The 27,503-nt window shown below is 50.3% G+C and overlaps 1 protein-coding gene and 1 long non-coding RNA gene across 4 annotated transcripts in view; one reads left to right on the top strand and one right to left on the bottom strand.

Annotated features, from left to right (window-relative positions):
• Anp32a (acidic nuclear phosphoprotein 32 family member A) overlaps nt 1-20,823 on the top strand; it is a 38,656-nt gene extending 17,833 nt beyond the window's left edge. For both annotated transcript variants that reach the window (XM_041679518.1, XM_041679517.1), the window contains exons 2-7: nt 13,165-13,314; nt 13,518-13,640; nt 15,641-15,833; nt 16,844-16,941; nt 19,332-19,395; nt 19,618-20,823. In XM_041679518.1, the coding sequence (XP_041535452.1) occupies nt 13,165-13,314; nt 13,518-13,640; nt 15,641-15,833; nt 16,844-16,941; nt 19,332-19,395; nt 19,618-19,679 (690 nt within the window). In that variant the 3' untranslated portion in view covers nt 19,680-20,823. The remainder of the gene's footprint in view (nt 1-13,164; nt 13,315-13,517; nt 13,641-15,640; nt 15,834-16,843; nt 16,942-19,331; nt 19,396-19,617) is intronic.
• Nucleotides 493-5,227, bottom strand: LOC121466047. Of its 2 annotated transcripts, none has more exons than XR_005976717.1 (4): nt 4,993-5,227; nt 4,806-4,883; nt 2,604-2,784; nt 493-1,834 (listed from the first exon to the last, which is right to left on the bottom strand). It is a non-coding gene; the product is annotated as an uncharacterized LOC121466047 (long non-coding RNA). The 2 variants fall into 2 exon arrangements; XR_005976716.1 differs by having other exon boundaries at nt 2,604-2,653.
• Nucleotides 20,824-27,503: the final 6,680 nt, after the last annotated feature.

The raw sequence follows: 27,503 nt of genomic DNA, 5'->3' as shown, positions 1-27,503 counted from the left end.
AACATTTACTGAGGGGGCTAATCACAAGGAGGAGTAGGGGACTCGGTGTAGAGCGCCTCCTCTCTTCTAAGGTGCAGCATCTTGCTTGGTAAGGAACATGCTTGTGAAATGGATTGTAGTAATGCCAAGCACAGCATGGCTTCCCGGGTGCCTTCCCACCTAGCGTCTGGCCTGGTTCTGTGGATTCCTGTGGGGTATAGATTCTTCCTCCCATTGTCATAGTGAACACACCGAGTTCATGAAGTTCTGGCCTGGGGATGTAGCTCAGTTTGTAGAGTTTGCCTAGCCTGCCTGAAATTGGAGTCATTCTCCAGCACAACTTAAAACGGGTACACACCTGAGTTCCTAGAACTTGGATGGTAGAGGTAGGAGGATCGGAAGTTGAAGATCATCTTCAATTGCCATAGAGAGTTTATGACTAGCTGGGCTACACGAGACCCTGTCTCAAAAACAGCAAACAAAAAATGTCTCAGTTCTTTTTTTTTTTTTTAATTTATTTCTTACATATACAGTGTTGTGCCCATATGTGTACCTGCAGACCAGAAGAGGGCGCCAGACCTCATTACAGATGGTTGTGAGCCACCATGTGGTTGCTGGGAATTGAACTCAGGACCTCTGGAAGAACAGGCGGTGCTCTTAACCACTGAGCCATCTCTCCAGCCCAATGTCTCAGTTCTTAAGTGGAAAAGCCCGGAGCCAAACCAGACTACGTCTCGTTGTCCCTGTGCTAATAATCAAAGCGGCATTCCATAGGCTGTCTCCCACTAATACCAGAAAACATGGCCATTTGCGGCCCACAGTAAAGTCCCTTCGCTCATATGCCGTGGAGCAACCGTGGAGGTCACAGGACAGCTTGTCTGGGTCAATTCCCTCCTTTACCATGTGGGGGTCCCGGGAATGAACTCAGTTCATCAGGTTAAGTACCTTTTACCCACTGAGCTATCTCACCAGGCCTCCCTTCACAAATGCTCTTATAGCTTCCCAGCTGCCCAGCAGAGCCAAACACGCTTCCTACTGAGAGTTCCGGCCGTGGCTGCTCCTTCCACTGTTAAGGGCCCTGATTACATACTGTGGGGTTCAAGTCTGTACAGAAAACACACCTTGGATAGATTTTTTTAGCTGCTCTCAACACCGTCCCTTGCCACTCTTGCTTGTCTCTTTCCGTTTGAGCTGCCCTTGTAAATACAGGTGTACACAATCACTGGCTTAGTACCTGGTCGTCGCCTCACCCCCCAAGGCGAACATGTAGGAGAGCAGGCACCACATGGGTTTTCTGCTGTGCCAACCTTACCACCTCACACGCTGCCTGGCATACTGTAGCCACTCATTAAAGACTACCGAATGAGTGACTGGGCCTGTGGTCTAAGCAGGTAGCCCTCCTTCAGAGGAAAAGCAAGGCAGTGGTTTTAGAAGTGAAAAGGCCCTCGGCACCAGCTTCGCAGAACTTCAGGATACCGCGCCCGTCCTTCTGATAGGAGTTCGGCACAGATTGTGTGCGGAGCTCTTCACGGATGGCTGCTTAGCATCCTTTGATTGTTGGGGGTCTCCAGCCTTCCAGCCTCGGCATCCCTGTTTCCTTCAACTGTCCAGCGCCCTGGTTTTCACATACCTTCCCATCCTAATTGCCTTCTTCCTTCCAGCCTACTCTTGAGGTTCTGGAATTTAAGCTTTGGTCTTTTGGTGCAGCTGGAGTTGGGACGTTACCACCAATGAACCGTGATTTTTTTTTTTTTTAAGGTTTTCTTAGATTTTTTTGTGCTCAAACATGGGCGTCGTGGTGTGCACGTGGCGGTCAGAGGACGACTTGCAAGTGTTGGTTCTCTCCACCTGTGGGCTTCAAATATCAAACTCAGGTCATCAGGCTTGGTGGCTGAGGTCCCCCTCCTCCCAAATCCTTGGTACTAGAGCTTGAACATAAGGCGTGCTAGTACATGCTAGGCAAGCACTGCACTAGTGAGCCACGCGTCCCGCCCATGCCCATTCCTGCGCCCGAATAACTTTGTCAGTGTGGGCTGCTGTGCTGGGGTGGGTGGTGGGGCTGGTGCTCCCCAGGAACTGACCTCCTGAGTCTTATCAACTACCTCCAGCCTGTCTCCACCTATCTTATCCACCTATCTCTAGCCCCTCCTTGACTCTCAAAGAGTCCCGAGTTGTAACATTTTAGGTTCTTTATTTTGTTTTTGTTTTTTTTTTTTTAATTTTAAGATTAAAGCTAATGTAGATCTGTGAACAACAGTTTTTTGTTTGGTTGGTTAGTTTTTGAAACAGGGTTTCTTTGTATAGCTCTGGCTATCCTAGAACTCATTCTGTAGATCAGGCTGTCCACGAATTTACAGATGTCCGCCTGCCTCTGCCTCCCAAGTGCTGGGATTGAATGTGTGTACCACCACTGCCCTGGCTCTGTGTTCTATTAAAATAATTAAGTATAGGTCAGGTTCCACCAGCAAGACCAGGGGAAGAGAATGGTACTCTTGACGCTAAACCAAACCTGCATTGCCTGGTTTGGCTTAGCTGCCCCTTCCTCCACCTCCCTCCCGCTTTGCCCCCACTTCTCTCCCTCCTCTTTTCCGCTCGCTCCCCCTCTTCTCTGCCAGGGTTTTTACCATAAGTATTTGATTTGTCCACTTAGGCGAGTTGAGTGCATCCTGTAAGGCTGAAGGAGAAACAGTTGATTGGTTCCCTTCTTATTAACTGGTGAGGTTCTTCTGCGTGGTTGGTCTCCACGTCATTCGTTCCCTACCGAAGGGCCCTGCTCCGCTCCTGTGATTGAGGAGGCTGCCAGGTCTGAAAGAGGTGACAGGAAGGAAGCCAGGGCCAGGCTTCTTCTCTTAGGCTCTTTGGCATCTCATGCATTTCCATGCCAGTTAAGGTATCTAAGGCCTGGCTGGGGGCCTCCCCGCCTAGAGGAGGGCTAGGTTGGATCTCTGGGTATTTCCCTTCCCATCCCTCTTATTTGCCTCCTGTTTCCTCTTGCTTCAAGGAGGTCCCCCTGGACGGGACTGTCTTTGCCTCTGAGCCTCAGGCTGAGAGAAGAGAAATCCCAGGTTTTCTTCACTGGCTGACACTGATCTTCACACATACCACAGGGTGGTTTCAAACTCATTGGGCGGCTGAGGCCAGTGATGGCCTTGACCTCTGATTCTCCCACATCTACTGCCAATGCTAGGGCTGGAGGCATTTCACCTGGTATGGCTTATTCGGTGCTGGGGATCAAACCCAAGTTTTATGCAATGCTACCGCCTGAGCTACAAGTCCACCCCTGAAACATTTGTTTGTTTTGTTTAAAGGTCAACTGGAAATGGGGTCGATCTCCTCACCAAGGCTTCTGTGCCCTGGCCTCTGAGTCTGAATGGCTTCATGCCTTTTGAGATGAGTCATGACAGGGTCATGATGGGCAGAATCACTAAGTTGCCAGGGAAACTGGGGAAATGACCTTATTTGTGTTGTGCGGTCAGCATCTCCAGGTAGAAGCCCTAGGGAGGATGCCGAGGGCCTTCCTCAGCACCCACCCTTGGGTCCACTAGAGGTCCCAGCATCACTATTTCAGCAGCTAGTCACTGGCATCCTTCAGCTGGTACAGTTGGTCTGCCCTTGAGTGGTCCTAGTGGAATGTTTTGCCTCAGACGTTGGGGAAGGGAGTAGTCATCTAGAAACGTCTCAAGAATGATTGCCCAGTATGCTTAAACCTTTTTCCGGCCTGAGTGGCTTGTTCCCATGTGAGCGCTCAGTGAGTATGAACTGGACAGGCTCTTGGGAAGGGTAGGGGAGGTAGAATTCCTGTGATATGCAATGCCAAGTGGTGTCACCATGTTTTGCTGTAGAGGAGAAGGGCAGACACAGCTGTCTTGGAAAGAGAGGTGAGGTTGGGGGCCTGGGAATCCTGCTCTGGGTTTGAACTTGATCTCCATGGCCATTAAAGACTTTGGGGGGAATAATGAGCCGCGAGGTAACATCACTGTATCTGCCCCAACCCAACCCTCCTGAACCCAGCTTTTCTATTGCATGGGGAACAGTGCTGTGGCTCTTTAATAAGAACTTATCATCCACCATGGATTTTATCAGGAATCCGAGTGTTGGTGAGTGGAAGTGGTTCGTGCCCATTCCCCTTACCTTAAGAGGGGCACAGGTGAGATGACTGACAGGCTCCCATATTTAGAGCCCCACACCCTGGGCCTCTGGGGGCTGTTTTTGTAATCTTGGTGTGTTGAAAGAGTCTAGCTGATGTATTTCTCCGTTTTAGTTTTTATCTAGAATAATGAACAGTCTTGCATCTTTGCATGCTGAACCTGAGCTCTTCTGTCCCTGAGGTCTCATGCCTCCTTTAGGATGCCCTGTCAGAATTTAGATGTAGAGGGAAAGAATACCAGGCCTTCAAAGTTCGGATCAGAAGGGCTTCATCTTTCTCTATTCATGCCCCACTACCCAGTGTGTAGTCTGAAGGATGGGGCAGAAGCTCAGAGTGGGCAGCAACTTCTATGAGGGCACACAACAAGTTCAGAGACACAGCAGGGGCAGAAGCCAAGTTAAGAGGCTGCCTGTAAACTAGCCCTTCTTTTTCTGGCTGCCTGGACTAGTGCTCTCTTCCTATATTCCAGACCACACAGAAAGACAGGAAGGTAATTCAGAGAATGCAGCCTGCTAGGTTTGGTCATCACCTCTGACTTTCTGTACCTCTCTCCACCCCATCTTTCTTTCACCGCGGTACCCTCGCCCAAACCAAAGTCAGACCCCTAATTCCTTCTTCCCTTCAGACCCCACAGCAGCCCTCTAGGCTGTTTCAGGTTTCTCTGGTAACTTTCTGTTACCTGAAAGTCAGTCACGACAAGGGCAGGGCCAGACAGCCAGGAAGGAAGGTTTGGTTGAGATGGAAAGCAGGAACGATGCTTTAAGAGAAAAAATAAAAGGGATTGGAGAAATGGCTCAACAGTTAAGAGCGCTTGCTGCTCTTGTAGACTCCCAGGGTTCGGTTCCCAGAACCCACAAGTGGCTCACCAGTTTCAGAATATCCAACGACCTCTTCTGGCCCCAACGGGCACGGGGCGCGCACACACACAGTATGCAAGCAAAACACATTTAAAAAAAAAAATCTTAAACAAAGATAAGAGGGGAATGCAAAGGCGCAGTATCCGGGCTGGGGCAGAAGGTAGACATCCTCTTGAACAAGCCTGGCCTTGCACCAGGGCCTCCAGGTACCACCACCAAGCCCTTTCCACTGAGAGAAAGCGTCCCCAGCACCGACTCCGGCGGTAAGTGGAGGCCCAAGTCACCCTACTGCGCGCGGGGTGGGGGGTGAGGAGGGAGCTAGTCACGGGGCTGGCGGGCTGGTGCGGTCGGGCCCGCCCAGCCTGCTGAACCTATGAGCCGGCCCGATCTCCCTCGGCCCGCCCTCCCACCTCCCAGTAATGAGGATGGCGTCACCGCTGCCCGTGCCACGTGCTCCCCCGCTGCCTGCCGAGCTGCTTTGTACGCAACAGCAAAAACCCAAGCCAGGCCCCCCCCCCCCCCCCCCCGCAGAGGCTTTCAATTCTTAGGGAGGTTTTGTTTGTTTGTAAAGCGGGGAAGGACCTTTCCCCTAGCTACGACTACGCACGATCTTGAGAGGCGTGGAGACCCCAAGCCCAGGCTGCCACCGAGGCTGCAGGGAACTCCAGCCTCGGGAGCTTGGTGGATGGGCCGTGGGTGCCTTTACTTTCTGCCAGGGGCTGTGATTCTGACGTAGGTCAGGTGTCCATGCATGGTGTGGCAGAAAAGAAAAAACTGCCCAACCCAGAGTTCCTTGCGTTCTCTGCCCAGCTCTGCACCTGGGTCCTCCGCTAAAACAAGGACTCTTTAAACCGCTCAACAATCGATCTCTCTCGCCCACCTCCCCGACTGTGGGCCCATAATAAGAGGGCTGAAGAGATGGCTCAGAAGTTGAGAGCACTTGCTGCTCTTACGGAGGGCCTGGATTCTGTTCTCAGCACTCAGGGTACCCTGTAGCTCCTCCAGGAGGCCGTTTGCCCTCCGCAGGCTCCGCTGCACCTGCGGTCTTCACTCCCAGAAACATATAAATAAGAAATAAGGTTCAAAAAATTAATAGATGAAATCCTAAGTGTGGTGTTTGTTTTCAGTGTGTGTGCTTATACACCCACAAGAGCACGCTTTGAATCAAGTGCGTTTTGTTTTGCTTTTTAGATTTATTTGTATAAAGTGTGTGTGTGTGTGTGTGTGTGTGTGTGTGTACACATATACAGGTGCCTGGGGAGACTAGAGAGAATAGGTCATCTAATCCACCCTCCTCTCCAGCTGAGTTACAGGCTCTGACCTTGTGTGCTGGATACCAACGAAATGCTGGCCTTCTTTCTACAAGAGCAGCAAGTGCTTCTGAACCATCTCTCTAGCCCCTAAAATGTATACCTTGCAGTGGTTGTGAGCAGAAAGCCAGTGGCCTCTGGGCCCTACGATCCTGTAGCTTCACAAATATCTCACTTCTTCTCCAGAGCGGTGTCCCTCCCTCGTGGAACCTGACTGAGTTTTGTAGGTTTTACCGCGCTGCTTAGTAAACAGAGTTTACCGTTAAAACAAACGCAGGCATACTTCTATTATCTCTGTCTAAACCTCGCTGACTCATGCGATCTGGCCTTCTAGCTAGAAACGGGATCTGCAACAGGGGATGGCCCATTTAAAAGCTGACCTAGTTAAAACCCAGGAGCACCACAAAACACAGGGTCAATTTGATTTGAGTCTTCTCTTCTGTTCGAAGCCTGGAACTTGGAGCCTAAATTGGTCAGTGTTAGGTTGGGAGCCCCTAACAGTCAGGGACTGATAAAGTTGAAACGAAAGCTACATATATTTACCCAATTATTTCTCAGTAAAGGAAAGGAAAAGCATGACTGGAGGTTGGCATAGAAAACCAGGCAAAACAAGATGTAGAGATTGAGCATAGAGGGTGTGTTTGGGGCACTCTGTGCCTCTCCGGATTAGTACGGAAGGCTTGGGATGTTGAGCTAAGAGTCCCCATGGCAGCCGGCTCGGAGGACAGGAACAGGTTGGGTGGGTGCCTTTGTTTCCATACTGGTGGTTTCAATGTGGATACTACACATGTGTGGATACCATAGCAGAACCAGCTGCAGCTACGGTAAAAAGGGATAGGGGGTGGTGAGGTTCTGGGCTAGGACATTAATTGTTTAATCCAGCCCTAGGTGGTTGGCACTAAACTAGAACCCCAGGGAGGTGAGAGGCCAGATCAGCCATTCTCAGCCTTCCTAACTCTGTGACTCCTTAACACAGTTCCTCATGTTATAGTGACCCCCAACCATAAAGTTATTTTGTTGCTACTTCATAATTGTAGTTTTGCTACTATTGTGAATTGTAATGTAAATATCTGTGTTTTCCAATGGTTTTAGGAGACCCGTGTGAAAGGGCCCTTCATCCCGTAAGGGGTCTCGACCCAGAGGTTGAGAACCACTGGTCTAGATTGGAGAATTTGGAGTAGAGCTAGGTCTGTCTGACTACAGAGCCTGCCTTCTGCCCGCCCTCTCTGAGTTGCCACAGAAGTCCGGAAGTAAAGAGCAGCTCTCAAAGTATCCTTCCTCCTGGGTCGTTATTTTTTTGGAAGGCTGTTGCAGATCCAAGCTGTCCAATCAGAGCCACACACAGACTTGGCTGTCATTATCTTTGAGTTTTATGACGTTTTGTTTTAAGACAGAATTTCACATAACCTAGGCTGGTCTCAGAATCACTGTGTGGCTGAGGATGATGTTGAACCCGTAATCCTCCTGTCTCCGTCCAGTTTATGTAGTATTGGGGCCCAAATGCAGGATTTAGCATATGCTAGGCAAGTACTCTATCAGCTTGGCCCTTTCAGTGAGTTTGGAACGAGGGACCCACCTTTTCATTTTGCACTGGTCTGTACTTAGAACACCATTCCTGACTGAGACAGCATCTCCCCTTGTCTTTTTGGGTGTCTCCTGTCTGCCCTCAACGGCCTGTCTTATCTACTAGGGAGTACGTTTGAAGAATACTGAGTCCCTAACTCATCCTCCTACTTGGAACTCTGGGATAGGTCTGTCATCTCCCAGCATGCCACCCACCACTGCTCTTTCTGGCAGACTCCTCCCCTACCCCCCATCTGGGTTCACCATGGCTTCTGTGTCCCTTCAGCCAACAATGTGGCAGGAGTCGAGGGAGAACCGGAGGCCTGTATGTGAGTGAGTGCTGGACCAGTTTGGTAGGGTAGCGGCAGATGAGCTCCCAGGGCTGGGGCCTGTCTGGCATAGGCAGCCAGAGCCGAATGTAAGGAAGAGTTCATGCAGCCGTGGTTTCCACCGGTTACAGCACACCGTTTATGCTCCGTGTGTCGGGGCTGTTTGGCCCCCTCTCTTTTGCTACTCCCATTATTTATATTGTGCCTGGCCCAATAAGGGGGGCATTTGCTAAGCGGTGCTGTGGTGTGCATTCCCGCTAGGCTGATTATGGGGAAGGACAGTCTCTGACCTCTAGGAGGATCAGATGCTTAATACACGATTAAATGATTCATGCAGCAACTGCCTCTGAGCTCAGAGCCTAGCCCGGGTGCTCAGTGCCAGTTACAAGGATGGCTTCCTGGGAGGGGGGGACTTGAACTAGATTTGGGTGCAAGGGCAGGTGATTGGGGGGAGGCTTCTAGGTCACATTTAGAAACTTGAACATTTTCCCAGACTTTATAGGTTAAACAGATGTCACCGTCCCTTTTCTAAGGCGATAGGAGCTTGGACTCCACAGAACAAAGATGGTATCACTGAGCCCAGATTAGGGGTCTCGTATCCAGGGTAAGGTCTGTTACCAGTAGACCAGGCTATCACCTAACCACATCCTCCACTGAGGTCACAGCCTTCTAGTGTGAAGTAGCGTGGTGGCAGTGACCGGGGCCGCAGTGTTGGAAATGTAGAAGAAAGGTCACATCTGAGAAATAAATGTGTAAAGACAGCTTCGGTGGCTTTGAAACAAACAAGTTCTTGAGCCGAGTGAGTGTTAGTGTTTATCATGAAATTTGGCTCCCATTGGTGAGAAACGATGGCAAAACCAACCGGGGGCGGGGGGGCAACAAGTTGTGTTTTGTTTTATTTTATTTTGTTTTTTTTGTTTTGTTTTTTTTTGGCACTAGCTCTTGTAGACCAGGCTGGTCTCGAACTCACAGAGATCCGCCTGCCTCTGCCTCCCGAGTGCTGGGATTAAAGGCGTGCGCCACCACCACCCGGCTTTTATTTTGTTTTTTTAAGAGCAGGGGAGCAAGGGCAGGCTGACTTCTGGAGAATCTGGTGCCTCCCTGCTGCCAGCAGGATGTGAGTGCCAGTCTCCTCCTGGGTGTGACCTCTGGGGGAATGGAGATTGCCTCCTGCCTGGGTCTGGAAGGCCCTGTATACGCGGAGTAATAATTCTGGTCGCAGGGCTACTGAGAGCAACCAACTGCTTCGGGATGTTTTAAAAAACAGCTGGTGGAACTGGGAGGGCATCTAAACCCAAAGTACAAATTTCCAGTTTAATTTTAACTTGTAGCTCGTGCACACTCGGGACTTGGCAAGGGAAGTGGGCCTTTATTTTATTTATTTATTTATTTATTTTTTTAAAGCGCAGCACACCCTGAATACAAAAGGGATTTTCTCCTCACATGGAAGGGCTAGCGAAGAGGCTGCCAAGTATGGAGGAAGTGGGTTGGAAATGATAGCAGCTGCAGGGTGGGTCCCCTTGCTCGCAGGCCTTAGAGAGAGCAGGGGGACAGCTAGATGATTCACACAGGGGACTGTGGCTGCACTTTTTTTTTGTCCCATTTGACCCACTTCTCAGGCAGCTCACCTGCCTATCTCACTGTGAGCCTGTGTGGCCTGGGCTTCTGCAGAATACTGAAACCCTAGGGTCTATATCCTGGCCCCCCATCTTACTTCCTGAACTGTGCAGGGCACCCCTCCCTCCCTGTCGGAAAGGAGGTGCCGACTACCTGAGAGTTTCCCAGATGGAGTGGAAGCAGCCCTACTCCTTGGGGGACCCCACACCCTACCAGCGGGGAGCAGTGGGAAAGAGTACTCAGCCATCTGAGCCATGGCCAGGTTGAGCTCCGCACCTTGGGGGCTGAGGGGGTAAAAGTGGTTCCCACCCAGCTGGTGAAACAGGAAAGGGCTGAAGGGAAGCCATTAGCCATGGGAGCCTGTGGAGTGTATCTGGGCAGCCATGTGCCCTAAACCTCGGAATGTCAGAGATGCTTCAGGGGAGCACTACACTGAGCTGTCAACACTGGCTGTGTTGGTTCGACAGACACCTGCTGTGACCGTCCTGAATTTCAGAAGGGTTTCTTTTTCTTTTTCTTTTTTTTTTTGTTTTGAGACGGCATCTCTGTGCAGATCAGGCTGGCCTCAGACTTGACTGTGTAGCTGATCATGACTTTGAATGCACCTGGTTTGTGGGGTGCTGGGGATCAAATCCAAGGTTTCATACATGCTAGGCAGGCACTACCAACTGAGCCACACCTCCAACCCAAGACAGGTGTTCTTGGTGTGGCTGTTAGTAGAGAGAATCCCCTTCCAGGGCGTAACTGGAATGTTGAAATGAAATTGTGCGAAATGCTTAAAATATGTCTGTTGTGGGGGAGGGTGGAGTTGGCTTTTTTTTTTTTAAACAGTAGCTGTGATGACTTGCATAGTGTCCCTGAAAGGAGGGGCCCACAATTTGGGTGTGGTGCTGGGAGGTGGGGACTGGCCTGGTCGTCTGTTGAAGTGCTGGGCAGCCTGCCCTAACATCAGGAGCTGGAGAGGCACTGTGCTCCCCAGGATAGAGACAGCTTCCTGAGGAATTCCCTTGACTGTCCGGCATCACCTCTCCATCCCAGGCCATCTTGGGCTTGGCTAATGGCATGAAGAAGAGAGGCCTTTGGCTGCTCTAGGCAAACCACGTCACATCTGCAATCTTTGCTGGGATCTGCCTCTGGAAGGAGGGATTCCCAGAAAAATCAGTTAAGGAAGAAGACTGGGCCTCCGGATCCAGCATTTATTACTCGTGTCCCTCTGCCCGCAGCCACTCTCCCCCCATCTGTTTGCTCCCGGCAGCCTGGCTTCCTCTCTCTGCAGTTTTCTTACTTTAGAGTGGAGGGCCACCTGGCTTTACCCTTAGGTACTCTAACCAGTGAGTGGCCTGACCTGGACGGATGGCCTTTTGGACTTCCTCGGCTCTCAGATCCATCAAGAAGATGGAGCCTGGCCAGGGCTCTGAAGCTTCAGAGAGGAAGGTGGCGTTCCTGGCTTTTTTTTTTTCCCCTTCAGATGGAACTCTGAATCCCTGCTATGCTGTCCTGCATGGAACACTCCGCTGTGCCTTCATCCACAGGGAAGAAGGAAGGCAGGGCTCTTCAGGGCCCACGACCCATTGTGCCTGCCCCCTTGCCTTAGCCTGGAGTGGACTCTGTTCCCTGCAGAGTGCCCAAATACAAGGGCTCGTGGAAGATCAGAGCAAGCCGTTCTCGCTGTAGTAAACTCTAGGCGAGGTCATCTTCTTACTTAGAGAGCTGCAATCATGGACCAGGACTGGCTCGTGGGCTGTTTATCCAGGGGAAGGAAAAGCTCAGAGGACAGTGGTGGCCCCGTGGGCCGTGTGGGTCTGTGGGGAAGTCCCAAGTTGGAGGGTACAGTATACCGAGTATTCTTGATGCTTCCCAGAGGCCACTGGGTAGAAGCTGGCTCTGAGGCAGTGTCCTGGTGTGCAAGGACACCCTGAGACAAGTTCTGTCAGGAGGGGTCGTCTTCTCTTTTCAGATTCCTTTCGGCCAGGCCTAGTGCCACAAATCACTAGACGAGAAAGGAGGATTACAAACTCAAGGATTTTTTTAAGTTATTTACAAGGGGAATTCAGGTTCAACTTAGGCAACTTAGAGTCTGTGTTAAAATATAGAAGGATAGGAAAAAGTTAAATAAAATAAAGGGAGAAGGTGCGCGCCTAGCATATGTGAGGGTCGAGGCTCAATTGTCAGTTCCACGCCATGGTAAAGGTTCCTTCTATCCCCAATGTGCTGGGTTCCCCAAGCGCCTGGCTTGCCCTGGGAGACATTGGCTACCTGCTAGCTCCTTGGGCGGTTTGTGGCTGTCCCTGAGACCCACTGGCTTTCCTCTGACCTCTCACCCATTTGATGTGTTCACTGGAGCCAGCAGCTGCCCCTTGGAACCTCCTCATCAGAGTGAGGCCAAAAACAAAGGACCCCCCACCCCTTCAGACAGGGAGTGGATGAGGACCTAGGGGCTCACAAGGGCACCTCCTTTAGTTGGCCATGGGACCTTGCTGGCCCTCATGCTTCTGTGTGGGCCATCTTAAGGAGTACAGGTTTCCACATCTCCATTTAGTAGGCAGGGACTGAAGAACATATCCCTGAGCCATGTGGTTCAGTAAGTATGTCTTGCCTGTCTGTACACTTGATTAAATAACACCACGTATTCAGGACCACACGAGGCTCGTGGTTCTGCGCCTGGACAGCACCAAACATTTCCTTTCTGATGGGAATTTCTCCGGGACAGTGTTGTCTAGGCACGAGAACTTAGAACGGGGTTCTTGCCTATGCTGCCCCTATGGGGGGGGGGGGGGGAATCGTGGGACCTGATTGCAGTGATAAGTGCCAGGCCTCAGTGCACAGGCTCAGACTGAAGGAAGGAGTGAAAGCAAGTGTGTGTTCTGTGCAAGCCGTGAGCATTTGGCGGAGAGAGGACGGTGGGGGCTGAGCATGGGAAGTGAGCATCCTGCCTCCTGTGGGTGATCCGGCCTAGGCAGAGATGCTAGATGCCACCTGCACTGCCGCTAGCACTGTGACTGGTGCCTGTGGGGAGTGGCGACTGATTTTCATTGTATGCTGGGGTTGAAGAGCATGTGGCAGGATGTTGTTTTACACACACACACACACACACACACACACACACACCCCAGCCTCAGTGTCTGCAAAGCCTACTGATTGTCCTCTCTGAAGTGGTTCCCTGTGCTAGAGATGCGCTTCCTAATTCAGCATCCTCATGTCCGGGTCCTGCTGATGGCAGAAGGACCAGGCTGCTCATCCTTTGCTCCGAGGCAGCTCTGATCCGGGCAGGCGAGCCGGAAGATGTGACCCTGGGGTGGGGGTCTGGGGGCTGCTTCTCTGAGCCTTCCCCATCTCCACTCAAACCCTCCTTCCCTTTCCAGGTGAAAGAACTCGTCCTGGACAACTGTCGGTCAATTGAAGGCAAAATCAAAGGCCTCACAGATGAGTTTGAAGAACTGGAATTCTTAAGTACAATCAACGTAGGCCTCACTTCCATTGCGAACTTACCAAAGTTAAACAAACTCAAGAAGGTAAATAGCTCGTGCCTGGGAGCCAGGAGCCTGGGGGTGGGGGGTGCTCTGTGCTGGGGAGCGTAATTAAGAGCAAGGCCAGGTGCGTGCTCCAACTCGCCAGCACAGCCCCTGGAGATGATTCCTCCCGGCTGTCTGGGGAGTTAGGAGGCTTGGGCCCCCAGCCTTCGTGTTAAAAGCTTCTTCCCCCTCTACTTCTACAGCTTGAACTAAGCGATAACAGAATCTCAGGGGACCTGGAGGTATTGGCAGAAAAATGTCCGAACCTTAAGCATCTAAATTTAAGTGGCAACAAAATAAAAGACCTCAGCACAATAGAGCCGCTGGTAAGTCCCTTGGGGTCCTCCCCTTTCCTTTGGGGCAGTGGGGCTTGGTGTGGGCAGCTTTCGTGTTTGTCTTTTGAGCTTACTTACTCCCTTATCCCCATTTCTTTGACTCTTGTTCTGTACTGTGAGCTAAGGTGGGGACAACTGTTTCTGCTGAGTCCATGGAGACTTCGGGGCTTTGACCCAGGTCATCTGGCCAGAATGGGCACCCAGTGTGGGGCAGAGAATGGACCCTGGTCTGGGAGGTACCCTTCAGCCTGGGTTCACAGTCCTCACTGCCTTGCCACCCTTTGAGGAGAGGGGAGCCATCCAGATCTAACGGTGCAGGATTCCGGGAACGTGAGGCTGTGCCAGGTGGGAGCCTGGTGCAGGCCTTCCTGTGCAGATGTGGAGGTGACCAAGACCTCTCAGACATGACAGGTGACAGTTCATGTTTTTCCTTTATTCATTTTTCCAGTTAGAAGTGAGAACTTTTGGCCAGAATGACAATTCTCTATGACCAAGACCTGAGGTGCAGCATTCTTTAACTTTTTTCCCCCCAAGAAACCACCTGAAGATGTGACACAAAGAATCCTTTGGAAATAGAGAAAAAGTAGTCCAGACAGCAAGCTTGGCCCTGTGGACTTGAGGAAGGCCCCGGGACACTGCAGAAGTGACTGGTCCAATAGCAATGGCCTTCCCTTTGGGTTCGTGTTTCAAGGTCCTTGTCCATAAGGCACCTCTCGGTCTCTGGACATCTCAGGTCACACTGGCCATCACCGACCACAGAAAGTTCTTTCCCGGTCTCCCACTAACCCCCCAGGAGAGGGCAGAGTCCTGAAGTCATCATTTTGTTATGAAAAGGAGCATCTTGGAAGTTCTGAATCAGCTGTGCTGGGAGTGTGTATAGGCCGAGTCTGAACTCTTCATGAAGCAGTGTGGCAGGGTCACCCGGTCACCCTTGGAGAGCACATCCACACGTTCCCGCGTCCCTGCATGCAGCGTCCCACACTGGTTATTGATGAGATGCCTCTGTCCTCCCAGGACTGGAACCTGTTTTGGGGTGGGGGGTGCTGGGCCCCCTCACAAAGACGAACTCAGATGTCCTCCCCTGCCTTGGGCCCCTCCGCTAAGAATCGCCTGGGTCTACATACAAAAATGGCAGAGAATCAACTGTGACCCTGAAGGGTCTGCTCTCTGTAGTTTGACCTGGTCTCCATGGCAACAGAAACTTATTGGGGAAGGAGTCCTTGATGAATGAGGTGTGGGGGTCAGGATCTAGCTGCCTGGCTTCCTAACTGTGTGTCTCCTTATTTCCTGGGCCTCATTTTTCCCAACTAGCCAACCAGATAACAGATAACATGGGCAGGACTGGTCTGACCTGATACAAAGTATCATATTGAGTGCTCCCGACAGACTGGTCCTCCATGGTTTCTATTCCTCTCCTCATCGACAGTATGGTTAGCAGACAGAGTGCAGGCCGGGCCTCTCATTCTTCAGCTGTGCCGCACACTGATAATTAGCTCTGCCTTGCAGGGGTTGGAGGATAAATTGACCTAATGCATGGAAAGCTGTGTGCCCGCGATGATTAGATGCAAGAGCTAGTTCATGTTGTAGTTTCCATTCCCTTTGGACTTCCTGTCGCAGGGGTGGGTGCACCAAAGCTCTCAGCTCATGTACCAGACGGGTCCAGGGTTGACTTCAAGGCAGTCACAATTCGGCAAAAGCTCAATAAAGAGTTAACTTTGGGTGAGGCTGTTCAAACCCTCAAGCCCAGCTTATTTTGTTCACTGAGGTCTAGGCAAGTGCAGAGCTAAGGTGAACACGCGGGCGCGCGCGCACGCACAGTCTCTCACGCACGCACGTACATACGCACCCACGCACGCACACGCACGAGCATACCTGGCTTCCTCGCTGTAATTCCGGCCTGTCCATGCTGCCTCTTCCTAAGGTATTTCCCCCTCCCCACCCACTTCCCACAATTATTACCCTCACCGTTGACCCGCTTTCTTCCCTTGCAGAAGAAGTTAGAGAATCTCAAGAGCCTAGACCTGTTTAACTGTGAGGTGACCAATCTGAATGACTACCGAGAAAACGTGTTCAAGCTCCTGCCCCAGGTCACGTACCTCGATGGCTACGACAGAGACAACAAGGAGGCCCCTGACTCTGATGTTGAGGGCTATGTGGAGGATGACGACGAGGAAGATGAGGATGGTGGGTGACAGTGGGAACCCAGGGCAACAGTGGCTCAGATGACCAGCCACCTGCCTCCTCTTTTCGAAGCCCTTGAACCTCATCTCCCCAGTCCCTAACTGGTCTTTTTGGTTGTCTCCCGAAAGACATCTTGAGACGTGCTAGGTGTTAATGGTCACCCTTTCAAATCTGGTATTTTCTCAAGTCCCCCAGGGAAGGTCACTATATGTATCTCTCCAGTGTGACACCAGACTTGGGAGGAAAAGAGGCCAATAGAGGGTGGCCTGAGGACTTTCCTCATCTGGTAGACCAGTTTTCTGCTGGAGAGGTTGTGGCGCCCCCTGGTGGTTGCATGCAGGACCGCAGGCCAACATTGGCCTGCTCAGGGGCCCCAGACTGGGAAGTTGGGGGCTATAGGCAATTCAGACCCCTTGGGGAGGAAGGAGAGGCTAAGGGCCCCTCCTCCTAATTCCTTCTCATGGTCCTCTGCAGCTTTCCTTTATGTCTTTACAGCTTAAACAAAGCTAAGAGCCAAGGTAGTGCCCAGTCAATGCAAACATAAGATTTGGTTTTTCATGTTGGTCTGGGGTCTTCTGTGAGATCTTCAGATATTCTCTTGGCCTTGGTGAAGGTTCTTTCCCCAAAGATTGTAAGTGTCTCCCTGTTGGGGGGCATGGTATGGTGCTGTGGTGTATGGCAAGGGCTTGTGCTACAGTGCCAGGTCCGGCCTCTGCCCTGTTCCCCCACTACACGGGTCACGCGTGGCCTTGAACAAGGCATTTCTCTTCAGAGGGATGAGTTATGGTGACTTGGCCTCTCTGCTTCCCTGGGCCCAGGACTTCTTGTTCAGTCCCCAGTGTCTCTGGCCTTAACCCACACATAGGCTCTTCCACACGTGTGATTTGGAGAAAGGCTCGTAGCATGTTTTGGTGTGTTTCATCGTGTGATCACCACGTCTGTGCGGGTGAGCCGTTGGACTCTGGGCAGACATGGACTCTGGGTAACATGTTCTTGTTACCCATCCCCCACAGAGGAGGAATACGATGAGTATGCCCAGCTAGTGGAAGATGAGGAGGAAGAGGATGAGGAGGAAGAAGGGGAGGAAGAGGACGTGAGTGGAGAAGAGGAGGTAAGGAGATAGGGTGGGCACCTGTGTAATCCCCCTGAGCCCGCCAGGCCCCTCTGTTATCGGTCGCGACAACCCAGGGAAGGAAAGGAGTCCCTTTCCACGATTTTTCCTGTATAGAATTTGAGTGCACAGACATCCAAAGTTCTGGGGAAGCTGGTTTCAGAGTAGGGACAAGTGCTGGAAGCAAGGGCCCAGCATGCTTTGAGGAGGCCAGGAACAACATTTGGGAGTCAGTTCTCTTCTTTCCCAGTGTGACTTCTAGGGGTTAAACTCAGGTCGTCAGGCTTGGCAGCAAGCACCCTTCATTTGCTGCTCCATCTTGCCAGTCCCTGCTTAACCGGTCCCAGCCCCACCCTGTGCTGGCTGTGTCTTTGGACAGGTCGCTTGGCGTTTCTGAGTCTCCTCGTGTCTGTGGAGTAGGAATCCCCTCACCTTTCTCACTGGGTTATTGAGAGTAGAGTACCATATTGATAGGAGGTAGCCGCTATGAGTCTTCACTGTCTGCACTGCTCTCCTCCTTGTTTTAGCTGTGCTGGGTTTTGAGCTTGGATGTTCAGGGTCTCCCGGTGGCCGAATCATTTTTCATGAGTTCCTTGCTAAATCTGTTCTTGCTGCTTAAGACTGGTATACTGGGAAAGAGAGCACGTGGCTAGGTGGCTCCGGGCATGTGTGTGCGTGCATGCACATGTACACACACACACACACACACACATACATGCATGCACGCAGTACACGCACCACAGTCCCTCATCCTCTCCTAGTTTCCTGCTTCCTTGCTTGAGAGTCCACCTGCCACACACGCCGCCTGAGCAGGTTTCCTGGCCTGCCCACCCCAGGCCTCAGGATGGTGCATGGCAGCGGAAAAGCGTGCTCCCGACTGTTGTACAGTTTCTCTTTCTTCTGGGTCCGGGTTGCCAGGCCCGCCTTTAAGGGATACTTGGGACAGGGAATGTCTTTCCCTGAGGACAGGGTAGTTAGACATACTGGCTGGATTGTCAATTGTACTGTTCTTGCCTGTCATAAGAGCCCCATGTGTGGATTTTGTTTTGTTTTTCTGTAATCTCGTTGACCCTCTGCCCATTTCCAGTTACCAGTGAAGAAACACTTAAATACGTACACACACAGTCTTAGCAAACAGACCAGGCCGAGAACTATTCAAAAGCAAATTTACTTCAAGTGTTCTTAGAAACCATGGGCAGCTACCTGTCAGAACCTGGGGCTTCAGGTATGGAGAGGCTGCCGTGGAACCATGGGAAGTACCCAGAGCCAGGGCCCTGGGTGGGGAGGATGAAGTCACAAAGCTTGACTGAGTCCAAAGCAAGTCGGAAGTGAAGTCCTAGGGGCCTTGAGTCTCCCCCCACCCCCTAGCTGCCTGGACTTGACAGAGGGGAGTGGCCGGGAGAGCTGGGCTTGCCCACTTGATTCTGGCTTTACTGAAGCCAGAGTCTTCCTTTGAAGCCAAAACCATATTGAGGACAGATGCAAGAAAGGACAGCCTAGGGCTGGAGAGATGGCTCAGAGGTTAAGAGCATTGTCTGCTCTTCCAAAGGTCCTGAGTTCAATTCCCAGCAACCACATGGTGGCTCACAACCATCTGTAATGGGATCTGGTGCCCTCTTCTGGCCTGCAGGCATATACACTGACATAATATTGTATAATAAATAAATAAATAAATAAATATTTAAAAAAAAAAAAAAGAAAGAAAGAAAGGACAGCCTAGTTTCAGTGACAGGCCACTGCCTGGGGAGCCCGATCTCCTGTGAGCATGCACATTGGCAAGCTGCCTGAGTTCTGGGGACTTCACATCCGGAGTTCCTAACGTGGGGCAGTCCACAGCAACTCTGCAAAGCCCCAAGGTGGTTTGCCAGCATCTTACATCTCTGGGCACGTGTTGGAAGCCTTCTGCCTCATGGTTCCTTGATACGCAACAGTAAGAAGCCCTACTGTGTGTTTGCCCTGAGCTACAGGCATTATTGTGAGCTCTGAGGTAGGAGATAAGGCCTTTCTGGGCAGGGGCATTTATCCCCCCTCCTTTTTTTAAAAAAAAAAACAACTCATGTTCGTGTTCGGGTATGGTATATGTTTATGTGTGTGCACACAGTGTGTGGAGGCCAGAAGTTATGCCAGGTGTCTTTTTTAACTACTCTCCACCTTATTTTGAGCCAGGGTCTCTCACTGAACCTGGTGCTCATTGATTTGGCTAGACTGTCTGCCAGTGAAGCACAGGGGTCCACCTCTCTGTCTCCAAGGTGGGGCTGCACAGGTGTGCTGCTGGGCCCGGCTTTTACGTAGGTGCTGGGATTGAACATGGTCCTCACACTTGCTCCCACTGAGCCCCCCTTAACCCAGTGGGGGCACGGCTGATATCCTGCTTCTGTCTTTGCCCCTAGGAGGATGAAGAAGGCTACAATGATGGGGAAGTGGATGATGAGGAAGACGAAGAAGATGCTGGTGGTATGTCAGCCTGTCTTGCTATCTGACGCTAGCCCTGATTTGCTTTAAGGCTTTAAGGACCTGGCGATAGGCGGGGGTGCACATTCAAGGGTCCGGACACTTTCTTGCCTTGTTTCATAGATGGCCCTGCTTCCTAGATGTGCAGCTCCTGGGTTCCCAGTCGGGGCAGGGCTGACTGAGAGATGGCTGCCTGGTAACCGTCCCTTTTCCTTGCTTTTCCAGAAGAAGAAAGGAGTCAGAAGCGGAAACGAGAGCCCGAAGATGAGGGCGAAGAGGATGACTAAGGGGAACGGACCTGTTTGGGGAGACTCCTGCTGTGATTTGACTGTTTTTACCCATATCCCCTCCCCCTCCTATTCCTGCCCCCCGAAACTTATTTTTTTCTGATTGTAGCGTTGATGTGGGAATGAGAGGGGAAAAGTGTACTGGGGGTTGCCGGGGGGTGGGGTTGGGTGGGGTGGGGGAGGAATAAAGTACTATTTTTACTGCCACTCTTCATTTCCCCCCCCTCCTTTTTCCTTGTGTCTGGTTTTGTCCCCGTAAATGCAATAGCTTAGTACGCACCAAGCAAGTGTTCGTTCTTACTCTCTGGAGAAGGTGGCTTTGAGGTCTCTTCACATTTTTTTTGGTATGTTCCACATCCCCAGAGTTGTTGGGGGGCTGTGGCTGGCCTCCACCAGGTGACTCACGGCCCCTGTCTTCAGTAACTCTGATCTGGTTCATGCGGTCTCTGCTGGAGGCACCCAGCACCCGGGTTTGTAAATAGCTACCTAAAGGCGTATTTTGGCACTGGTTTGGGGACATTCCCCCTCTCTCACCCCTTTTCCCCCTTCGCAGATGGCAGTGGGCTTTGCTTTTGCAAAGAGAACTTGTGTTACTCTGAAGCCATGATCCCGAGAGCCAAAAAAAGGCAGGCTTAGGAGATACGAGCAAAATGGGCTTGGTAATCATGAAAATTGGCGAACCTTTGTATTTCAACTTCTTTAAAAAAAATAACCTGTCCTATCTTGTTCTGTAAAATATTAGAGCAGTTTGTTTTGCAGAAATAACAGGAGGACTCAATTCAGGAGCTCCAGCTTAGAATTTTTTTTTACAAATCTAAGCTCTGGGGGCCCACTGCATGTCCACTGGGGTTTTGTTTTGTTTTGTTTTCCTTCTTGCATACATCGGAGCACGGAAAAGGAATGCAGAATTGTATTTTCTTACCTAGTGGGACTCTGAAGTGACCGCAGGTTCCTCCTAGCGAATGCTGTTTGCTTTCACCGTCCCCTTCTGGATTGCTTTAGAAATGACGACTTGCTGTTCCCTGCTCTGTCTCTGTACAAAGAACATCTGCAACCCATTTTTCTCCCACCCTTGAGAAGAGCCAAACTTTGAGTTTTATGTCTGTTTGTCATTGATAAATTTCAATAAATCTTTTTTATACAATTTTTTGGGGGATGGCTTCTTTTGAGTCCTTACAAGCCACTGATCGTCCTAGAGCAACCGCTGGCCCAGAAGGGAAGTCTTGTTAATGCCACCTGCTGAAACAGCTTTTCTTACAGAGTATGTAACCTTACACCAAGGTTGGAGACTTTTTGTTTGCAAAGCAAGGCTGGGTGGGATTTGTACTCCTTGAAGGCTGCGTTAAAAAAAAGAAAGAAAAAAGGCAAAAAAGGAGGGGAAAAGGGGATGCAAGACCTACTTATAATAAAAACATAAAACACCCAAAAGGCAGACCAACAATAGCATTTGTTTTTTAATATCTTCGAATATCTTTCATGTTTTTTTCATATTGTAAAAGAATGTATGCTTTGAAAACTCAGGAACGTATAAAACATTATTTAACAAACCCTAGAGTTACAGCTGGTGTTTATTGTGTTACTTTTTTGCTTATGGTCTGGGCCTCTCTGTTCTTGTAGTTTTCCCAGGCAGGCAGGTGGCTCCCTGCGAATCCCGTGGCTGGGTTCTGATTGACTTAGTGTAGCCATAGATGTAGCTCTTCGGATTATTTCTAGTTTCCCCTGCAGCAGACACTCTGAGGACTACTTACACTTAAAATTTAAAAAATCTGTTTACATTTCATGCAAGCATGTGGGGTGTGTGTGTGTGTGTGTGTGTGTGTGTGTGTGTGTGTGTGTGAAAATGTAAGGATGATGTCAGGACAACTTTTGAAAATCAGTTTTCTCCGTGGTATGTGTATCTCATATTGAACTTGGGGCATCGGACCAAGGCAAAGTCTTATTTGATGGGCTTCCTCTGTCTTACATCTTACCAACCCAAGTACACACACACACACACACACACACACACACATATATATATATATATATATACATACATACATCAAGGTTTCATTAATATCCCTGACTGGGCTGGAACTCACAATCTCAAAGAGATGTGTCTGCCTCTGCCCATCACATATTCTTGATAGTAGACTTAGTAGACAGGACGGATGGTCATTGGTCTGAGACTCCCCTAGTATTTTTGTAAAGGTCATGTATGAATAGCGACGGCAACCTGTGGGTGCACAGGTGGTATGCACACCTGCACAACAGTACAGCTTTGCATCCCATAGCAAGCCCTCACCATCTTTCAGACATGGTTGGATTCCAGTGACTTAAATGCTTCTGAGAGGTCCTGGGGCTCACCTCACCCTGACACTTGCTCTTTTAGGCTGGCTACCCTGGCTCTGCCTGGAAGTAAGGTCAGACCATCCTATAGGCTAAGCTCTGTGGTCATGGGTGGGGGCAGGCAGGCCTGCCCTGTGTCTTCCAGAAGGTATGAACACGGAAGTGATACATCAGGATGCTGCTCCTGACTCCCTCTGTGGTGGCGTTAATTGGCATTGTGGGTAGTGAAGAAGAAGCTCCACAGACAGCCTCTAGGGGACACCCTTGCTGTGTCAAGTCCTGTATTTCCATCAGCCTTAAAGATCGCGGGGCCATTTTAAATATGAAGGTGCTGGGGAGATGGCTCAGTAAACTAAGCATGGAGACCTGAGTGTCAGCCTCAGCATCCATTGTAGAAAGCTGGATGTGGTGGCATGTGCTTGTAATCCAGCACTGGGAGGCAGACAGGCAGAACCCTGGGGTCACTGGCCAACCCCAGATCCTGCTGAGAGACCCTATGTCAAGGATCAAAGTGAACAGCTAGGAGCAACCACTGACCTTGACCGCTACATGCTTGCACATATGAGTACATGCTTGGTCTTCCTAGAACCCACTCCTCGAGGAAGGCTGAGCAGGTTGGGAATAAAGGGTGCAACCCAGGCCTGTCAAGTGATTCCTATGATACTTGTTTCGCTGAATGGGAAGGAAAAGGTGAACCTTCTAGTACTTGAAATGCAGCCAGTCAGTAGGTTCCCTTAGCCTCGGAGAAGGGCGCACAGAGGAGCACCAAGGAGCTGAGGTGGTCCCAAAGCCTAACTTGTTTTTATTCTAAGTCCCTAGCCTCCTGCCTCTATGACCTGTGACCTGTCACAGAGGGTCACATCATGAGTTGGCTCTCAGCTCACACCATCATGGTTTCAAGTCACCAATGTGCTAGCAAGCGCTATGCAGATAAACCCCACGAAGTCACCCAACCCCAGCTGTCCACAGTGGCATTCACCTAATTCCAGAACATGGAAGATGGAGTTAGGGAGGGCAAGTGGACCCAAGGTCACACCACAAGGGACCGGAACAGGGCACCTTCTCTGGTCTTTGGTGCATGCCTCTATTAAACTGTGTGACTGAGTGATGGCTCCGTAGTGAGGATGGAAAGGATGAAGTACAGTGTTTTCCAGGAGGAACCGAGCCAAAACCACAGGTTTCATGTAGCAAAAGAACCCATCAGGAGTTCTCCCAGTTCCTGATGCTGACTACCAAAGGGAAGTTCTGCATCCCCTGGTGCAGCCACTGCCCAGAGAGAGAGATTGGCATGGCTGTGTGTGGGGGGTGGGGGAGATGTTCTGGGGTGTGGCCTCCAGGCCATGAGCTTTGAGTCCATCACTCCCTTCCTTCAGTCTCCTAGATTGCACAAAGATAGAAATTGAGTTTCAAAGGCAAGACAACGATCCAACTAGCAAGTGCCTTAAAACCCAGGTCTCTGCACCAGAGACACTGCTCTTATCCTGTGGTAGAAGTGCTAGCAGACACAGGCCAGAGGTGAGCAATTCAGCCCGTCTCATTTGCTGACTTGCAAAGACTATTTATATCCTGGTTAGGAAATTCATTGTTCACATTTGGAAGGATTCCCACACTGGGTGCCTAACAAGCGGTCCCTGTGGCAGGCTGGAGAAGGCCAGAGATGGGGACACATCTGAAGCTGAGTGACCTGGCAGACCCTCCAGAAACTGAAAAAAGCCAAACCCAATGAGACATTGTCACTGGAACTCCAGCAACAGATGCAGGAGACAGAACAGTTCCTCCTAGCGGGGGGACCATTGGAATGTGGGTGGGAACACTCTCCATTCCCGGAGTTCCATGGGAAGATGGCCCACTGCTCACTCTCAAGGGTAGAGGATGTTCCTGCAGTCTGCCTGGTGACCAGAGACATGTGTGGATAGTGGTAGAATAAAGACAGTTTTGTTATTGTTTGAAAGACTTATTATTTGAAATTATGTGTGCGTGTGTGTTTGTATGTGGGTATATGTACAAGAGCACAGGCACCCAAGGAGGCCAGAATAGGAAGTTGGATACTCTGGAGCTGGAGTTACAGGCTGTGAGCCACCCAGCATAGAAGCTAGGAGTCAAACTCAGGTCCTCTGCAAACTCTGCAGTATGCACTCTTAACCACAGCCTCCCCTCCTGTCCCATAGAGACAGTCTATTAAAAGAACGCTCAGGCCAGGTGTGGTGGCAAACACCTTTAATCTCAGCACTCAGCAGGAAGATGGATCTCTGAGAGTTCGAAGCCACCACAGTGTACACAGTTCTAGGTTGGTCAGGGTTACAAAGAGAGACCCAGTCTCAAAAAACAAACAAACAAAAACAAAACAAAACCCAACAACAACCAAAAGGGAAACAGAGCTTGCTGCCTGAGCACAGAACTGGAAAGAGCCTGGTTGTGGAGGTGTATCTTCCAGGGAAGCCCTCATGCTGCAACCAGAGGCAGGAAATCAGGGTAGCAGGTTTGTAAGGGCTCCATTCGGCCTCAGTCCGGCCAGTGAAAAGCAGGCGGCTCCCAGTGGTCCTGAACAAGTTTCTGCTTTGCTCTCTACTCACGAGCACTGTGGCTCACACTCATCCCCACTACAAAGACTGCACACACTGACGTGCTCAATAAATATTAGCTGCCTCATCCTGGACACAGCAGAGAAAGAATGATTCACAGAACTCCACCCAGTGCTCCCCAAAATTCTCTGTTAAGAGTCCCCAGGGCTTGTCAGATGAACAGGCCTTGCCCCCTGGGAATTCTGGGTCAGTAGCTCTAGATTGGAACCTGGAAAACCTAGGACTTTGGGTTTTAACAATCCCCAAAGCAATCTTGCCATGAGGAAAGTTTGGGTGTTGTGGTAGTTGGAATGTAATTAGCCCCCACAATCTACAGGAAGTGGCACTATTATTGGGTATGGACTAGTTGTAGTAGGTGTGGCCTTATTGGAGGAAGTGTGTCACTGTGAAGACAGGCTTTGAGGTCTCATATGCTCAAGTTACCACCCAGTAACTCAATCCACTTCCTGTTGCCTTCTGATTAAGACATAGCCAGCACCATGTCTGCCTGCACACCACATGCTCCCTGCCACGATGATAATGGACTGAACCTCTGAACTTCCACCTCAAGCAAATGTTTTCCATTATTAGGGTTGCCGTGGTCATTGTGTCTCTTCATAGGAATAGAAAGCCTAGCTAAGACAGGCATATTAAAGTGAACACACCGAGGGACGTGGAGAGGAAGGTTTGATTAAGGGAAGTGAGACTCAGAGAGGTTGAGGGACCTAACCAAAGTCACCCAAAGGCAAGTAGCAGAGTTGAGCTTCGAATCTGGGTCTACGTGGCTTTCAAAGCTCCTGTAGAAAGTGTGTGATAGCAACTACCTACCTGCATGTCTCAAAGGCTGGGAGATGGTAGAGGAAGCAAGGGGAAATGGAGAGTGAAAGCTGGTCTTTAACACGATGGGCAGACGAGATGGCTCAGTGTGTAAAGGCGCTTGCTACCAAACCTGGAATCTGCATGGTCAAAGAAGAGAACCAACGCCTAAGTGTGTGTGTGTGTGTGTGTGTGTGTGTGTGTGTGTGTGTGTGTGACAGGGTTTCTCGGTGTAGCAGCCCTGGCTGGCTGTCCTGGAATTTGCTTCATAAACCAGGCTGGTTTCCAAGTCACAGAGATCTGTCTACCTCTGCATCTCAAGAGCTGGGATCAAAGGAGTGCACCACTGCGCCCAGTAAGTAAATATAACTTTAAAAGAAAGAAAGAAAGAAAGAAAGAAGGAAGGAAGAAAGGAAAAGATAGCTGGCTGGAAATATAGCTCAGTGATTGAGTGTGTGTCTGGCATGTGTAAAACCCCAGGTTGAATCCTCAACATTTTAAAACAAAATGGTGGTGATTTCACGGTAAAGAATTCAAGCAACTAAATAGTTCTGTGACGAGCAGAGAACCAAGTTCTCAGTGCTGCCCAGTGATTAAAAGACTCTTGAGCCAGCAAGATGGCTGAGTGGGAAAGTGGTGCGTGCTACCAAGACTGACAGCCTGGGTCTGAGCACGGGACTTACTTGGTAACAAGGGAACCCTTGACCACTACACCATGACACTCATCCCTAACACAAAATACAAGGGCTGGGGACAAAGCCACATCTGAGGCTCCGGGTTCAACAGGACATTCAACATTTGAAACAAAACAAAGCCAACAACATGGAAAACGTTTTCTCTCCCTTTCAAAATGTACATACGGCAAAGCTGGTGCATTAGTTAGGTATAGTGATGTAGTTCACAGGCTTATTTTATCCCCCAGACAGGATCTCATGCCTTACAGAATGTTCTCACTCTCTGTAAGCAACAACAATGGATGACCTTGAAATTCTGTTGCTCCTGCCTCTGCCTCCCGAGTGTTGGGATTACAGGCGTGACACAACACCCAGCTTGCGTGGCTCTGAGATTTAAAGGTAGGGTAAGCATTCTGCTAACAGAGCTGCCTCCCCAGCCCTCGAGTCTTCTTTTTGTTTTGAAATAGCACTTTGCTATGCAGCCCTGGCTGACCTGACGCGAACTCACTAACTCGTTTGGCTAGACTCATGCTTGGTATCAGGGATTTAAAATACTTAAACAAGGAACTCAAACAAGGCAGGAACCTAGAAGCAGGAGCTGATGAAGAAGTCTTGAGAGGTGGGCGGGGGGGGGGGGGGGGGGGGACGCTGCTTAATGGCTTGGGCCCCATGGCTTGCTCAGCCTGCTTTCTTATAGAACCAAGAATCACCAGCCCAGGGATGGCACCACCCACAATGGGCTGGGCCCTCTCACTCAATCACTCATAAAGAAAGTGCCCTACAGCCTGATCTTATGCAAGCTTTTCTCAGTTGAGGTTCTCTCCTTTCAGATAACTTTAGCTTGTGTCAAGTTGACAGTAAAGTAGCCAGCTAGATCTGGGCAGTAGTGGGACACACCTTTAATCCTAGCACTCAATAGATCAGCTGGGTCTACAGAGCTAGTTCCAGGACAGCCAGGGCTACACAAAGAAACCCTGTCTCAAAAAACCAAAACCAAACAAACAAACAGAAAACAGAAAAACAAAAAACCAACAACAAAACAAAACCAAGTAACTAGCCAGCACAGACAGACAGAGTCACTTAGGCAATATTAGTTCATGGTTTGTTGTCACGTTGCCCAAAACTTTCTTCAAGATAGTCATTATCCAAAGGTCACCCAACCAGAAAGGCATCGGTAGCATTAGAACCAACAGCCTCCTGCTCTGCGGTACAGACATGTCTCCTTCGTTCTCAGGGCCGGCCCTGCTCACAGTTACCTCCAGCAGATTCGTCTTGACCAATTTCCCACCTTTGCTCAAGATTCTACCTCTCAGACCCAGCAGAGTCCTCCCTCCCACCTCTGCAGCCCTCACTGCTTCCAAGACAGTGACAAAGTGTTCCCGTCATCCCAGGGGACAGAGGCCTCGCAACAAACGTGTTCTGAAACTCAGGTACGAGAAGAATGG

The sequence above is a fragment of the Microtus oregoni genome, unplaced genomic scaffold, assembly GCF_018167655.1.
Source record: "Microtus oregoni isolate MIOR12 unplaced genomic scaffold, Mior012 000032F_ref0000030, whole genome shotgun sequence".
Taxonomy (NCBI): Eukaryota; Metazoa; Chordata; class Mammalia; order Rodentia; family Cricetidae; genus Microtus; species Microtus oregoni.
This window is presented reverse-complemented; position numbering and strand designations above follow the sequence as displayed.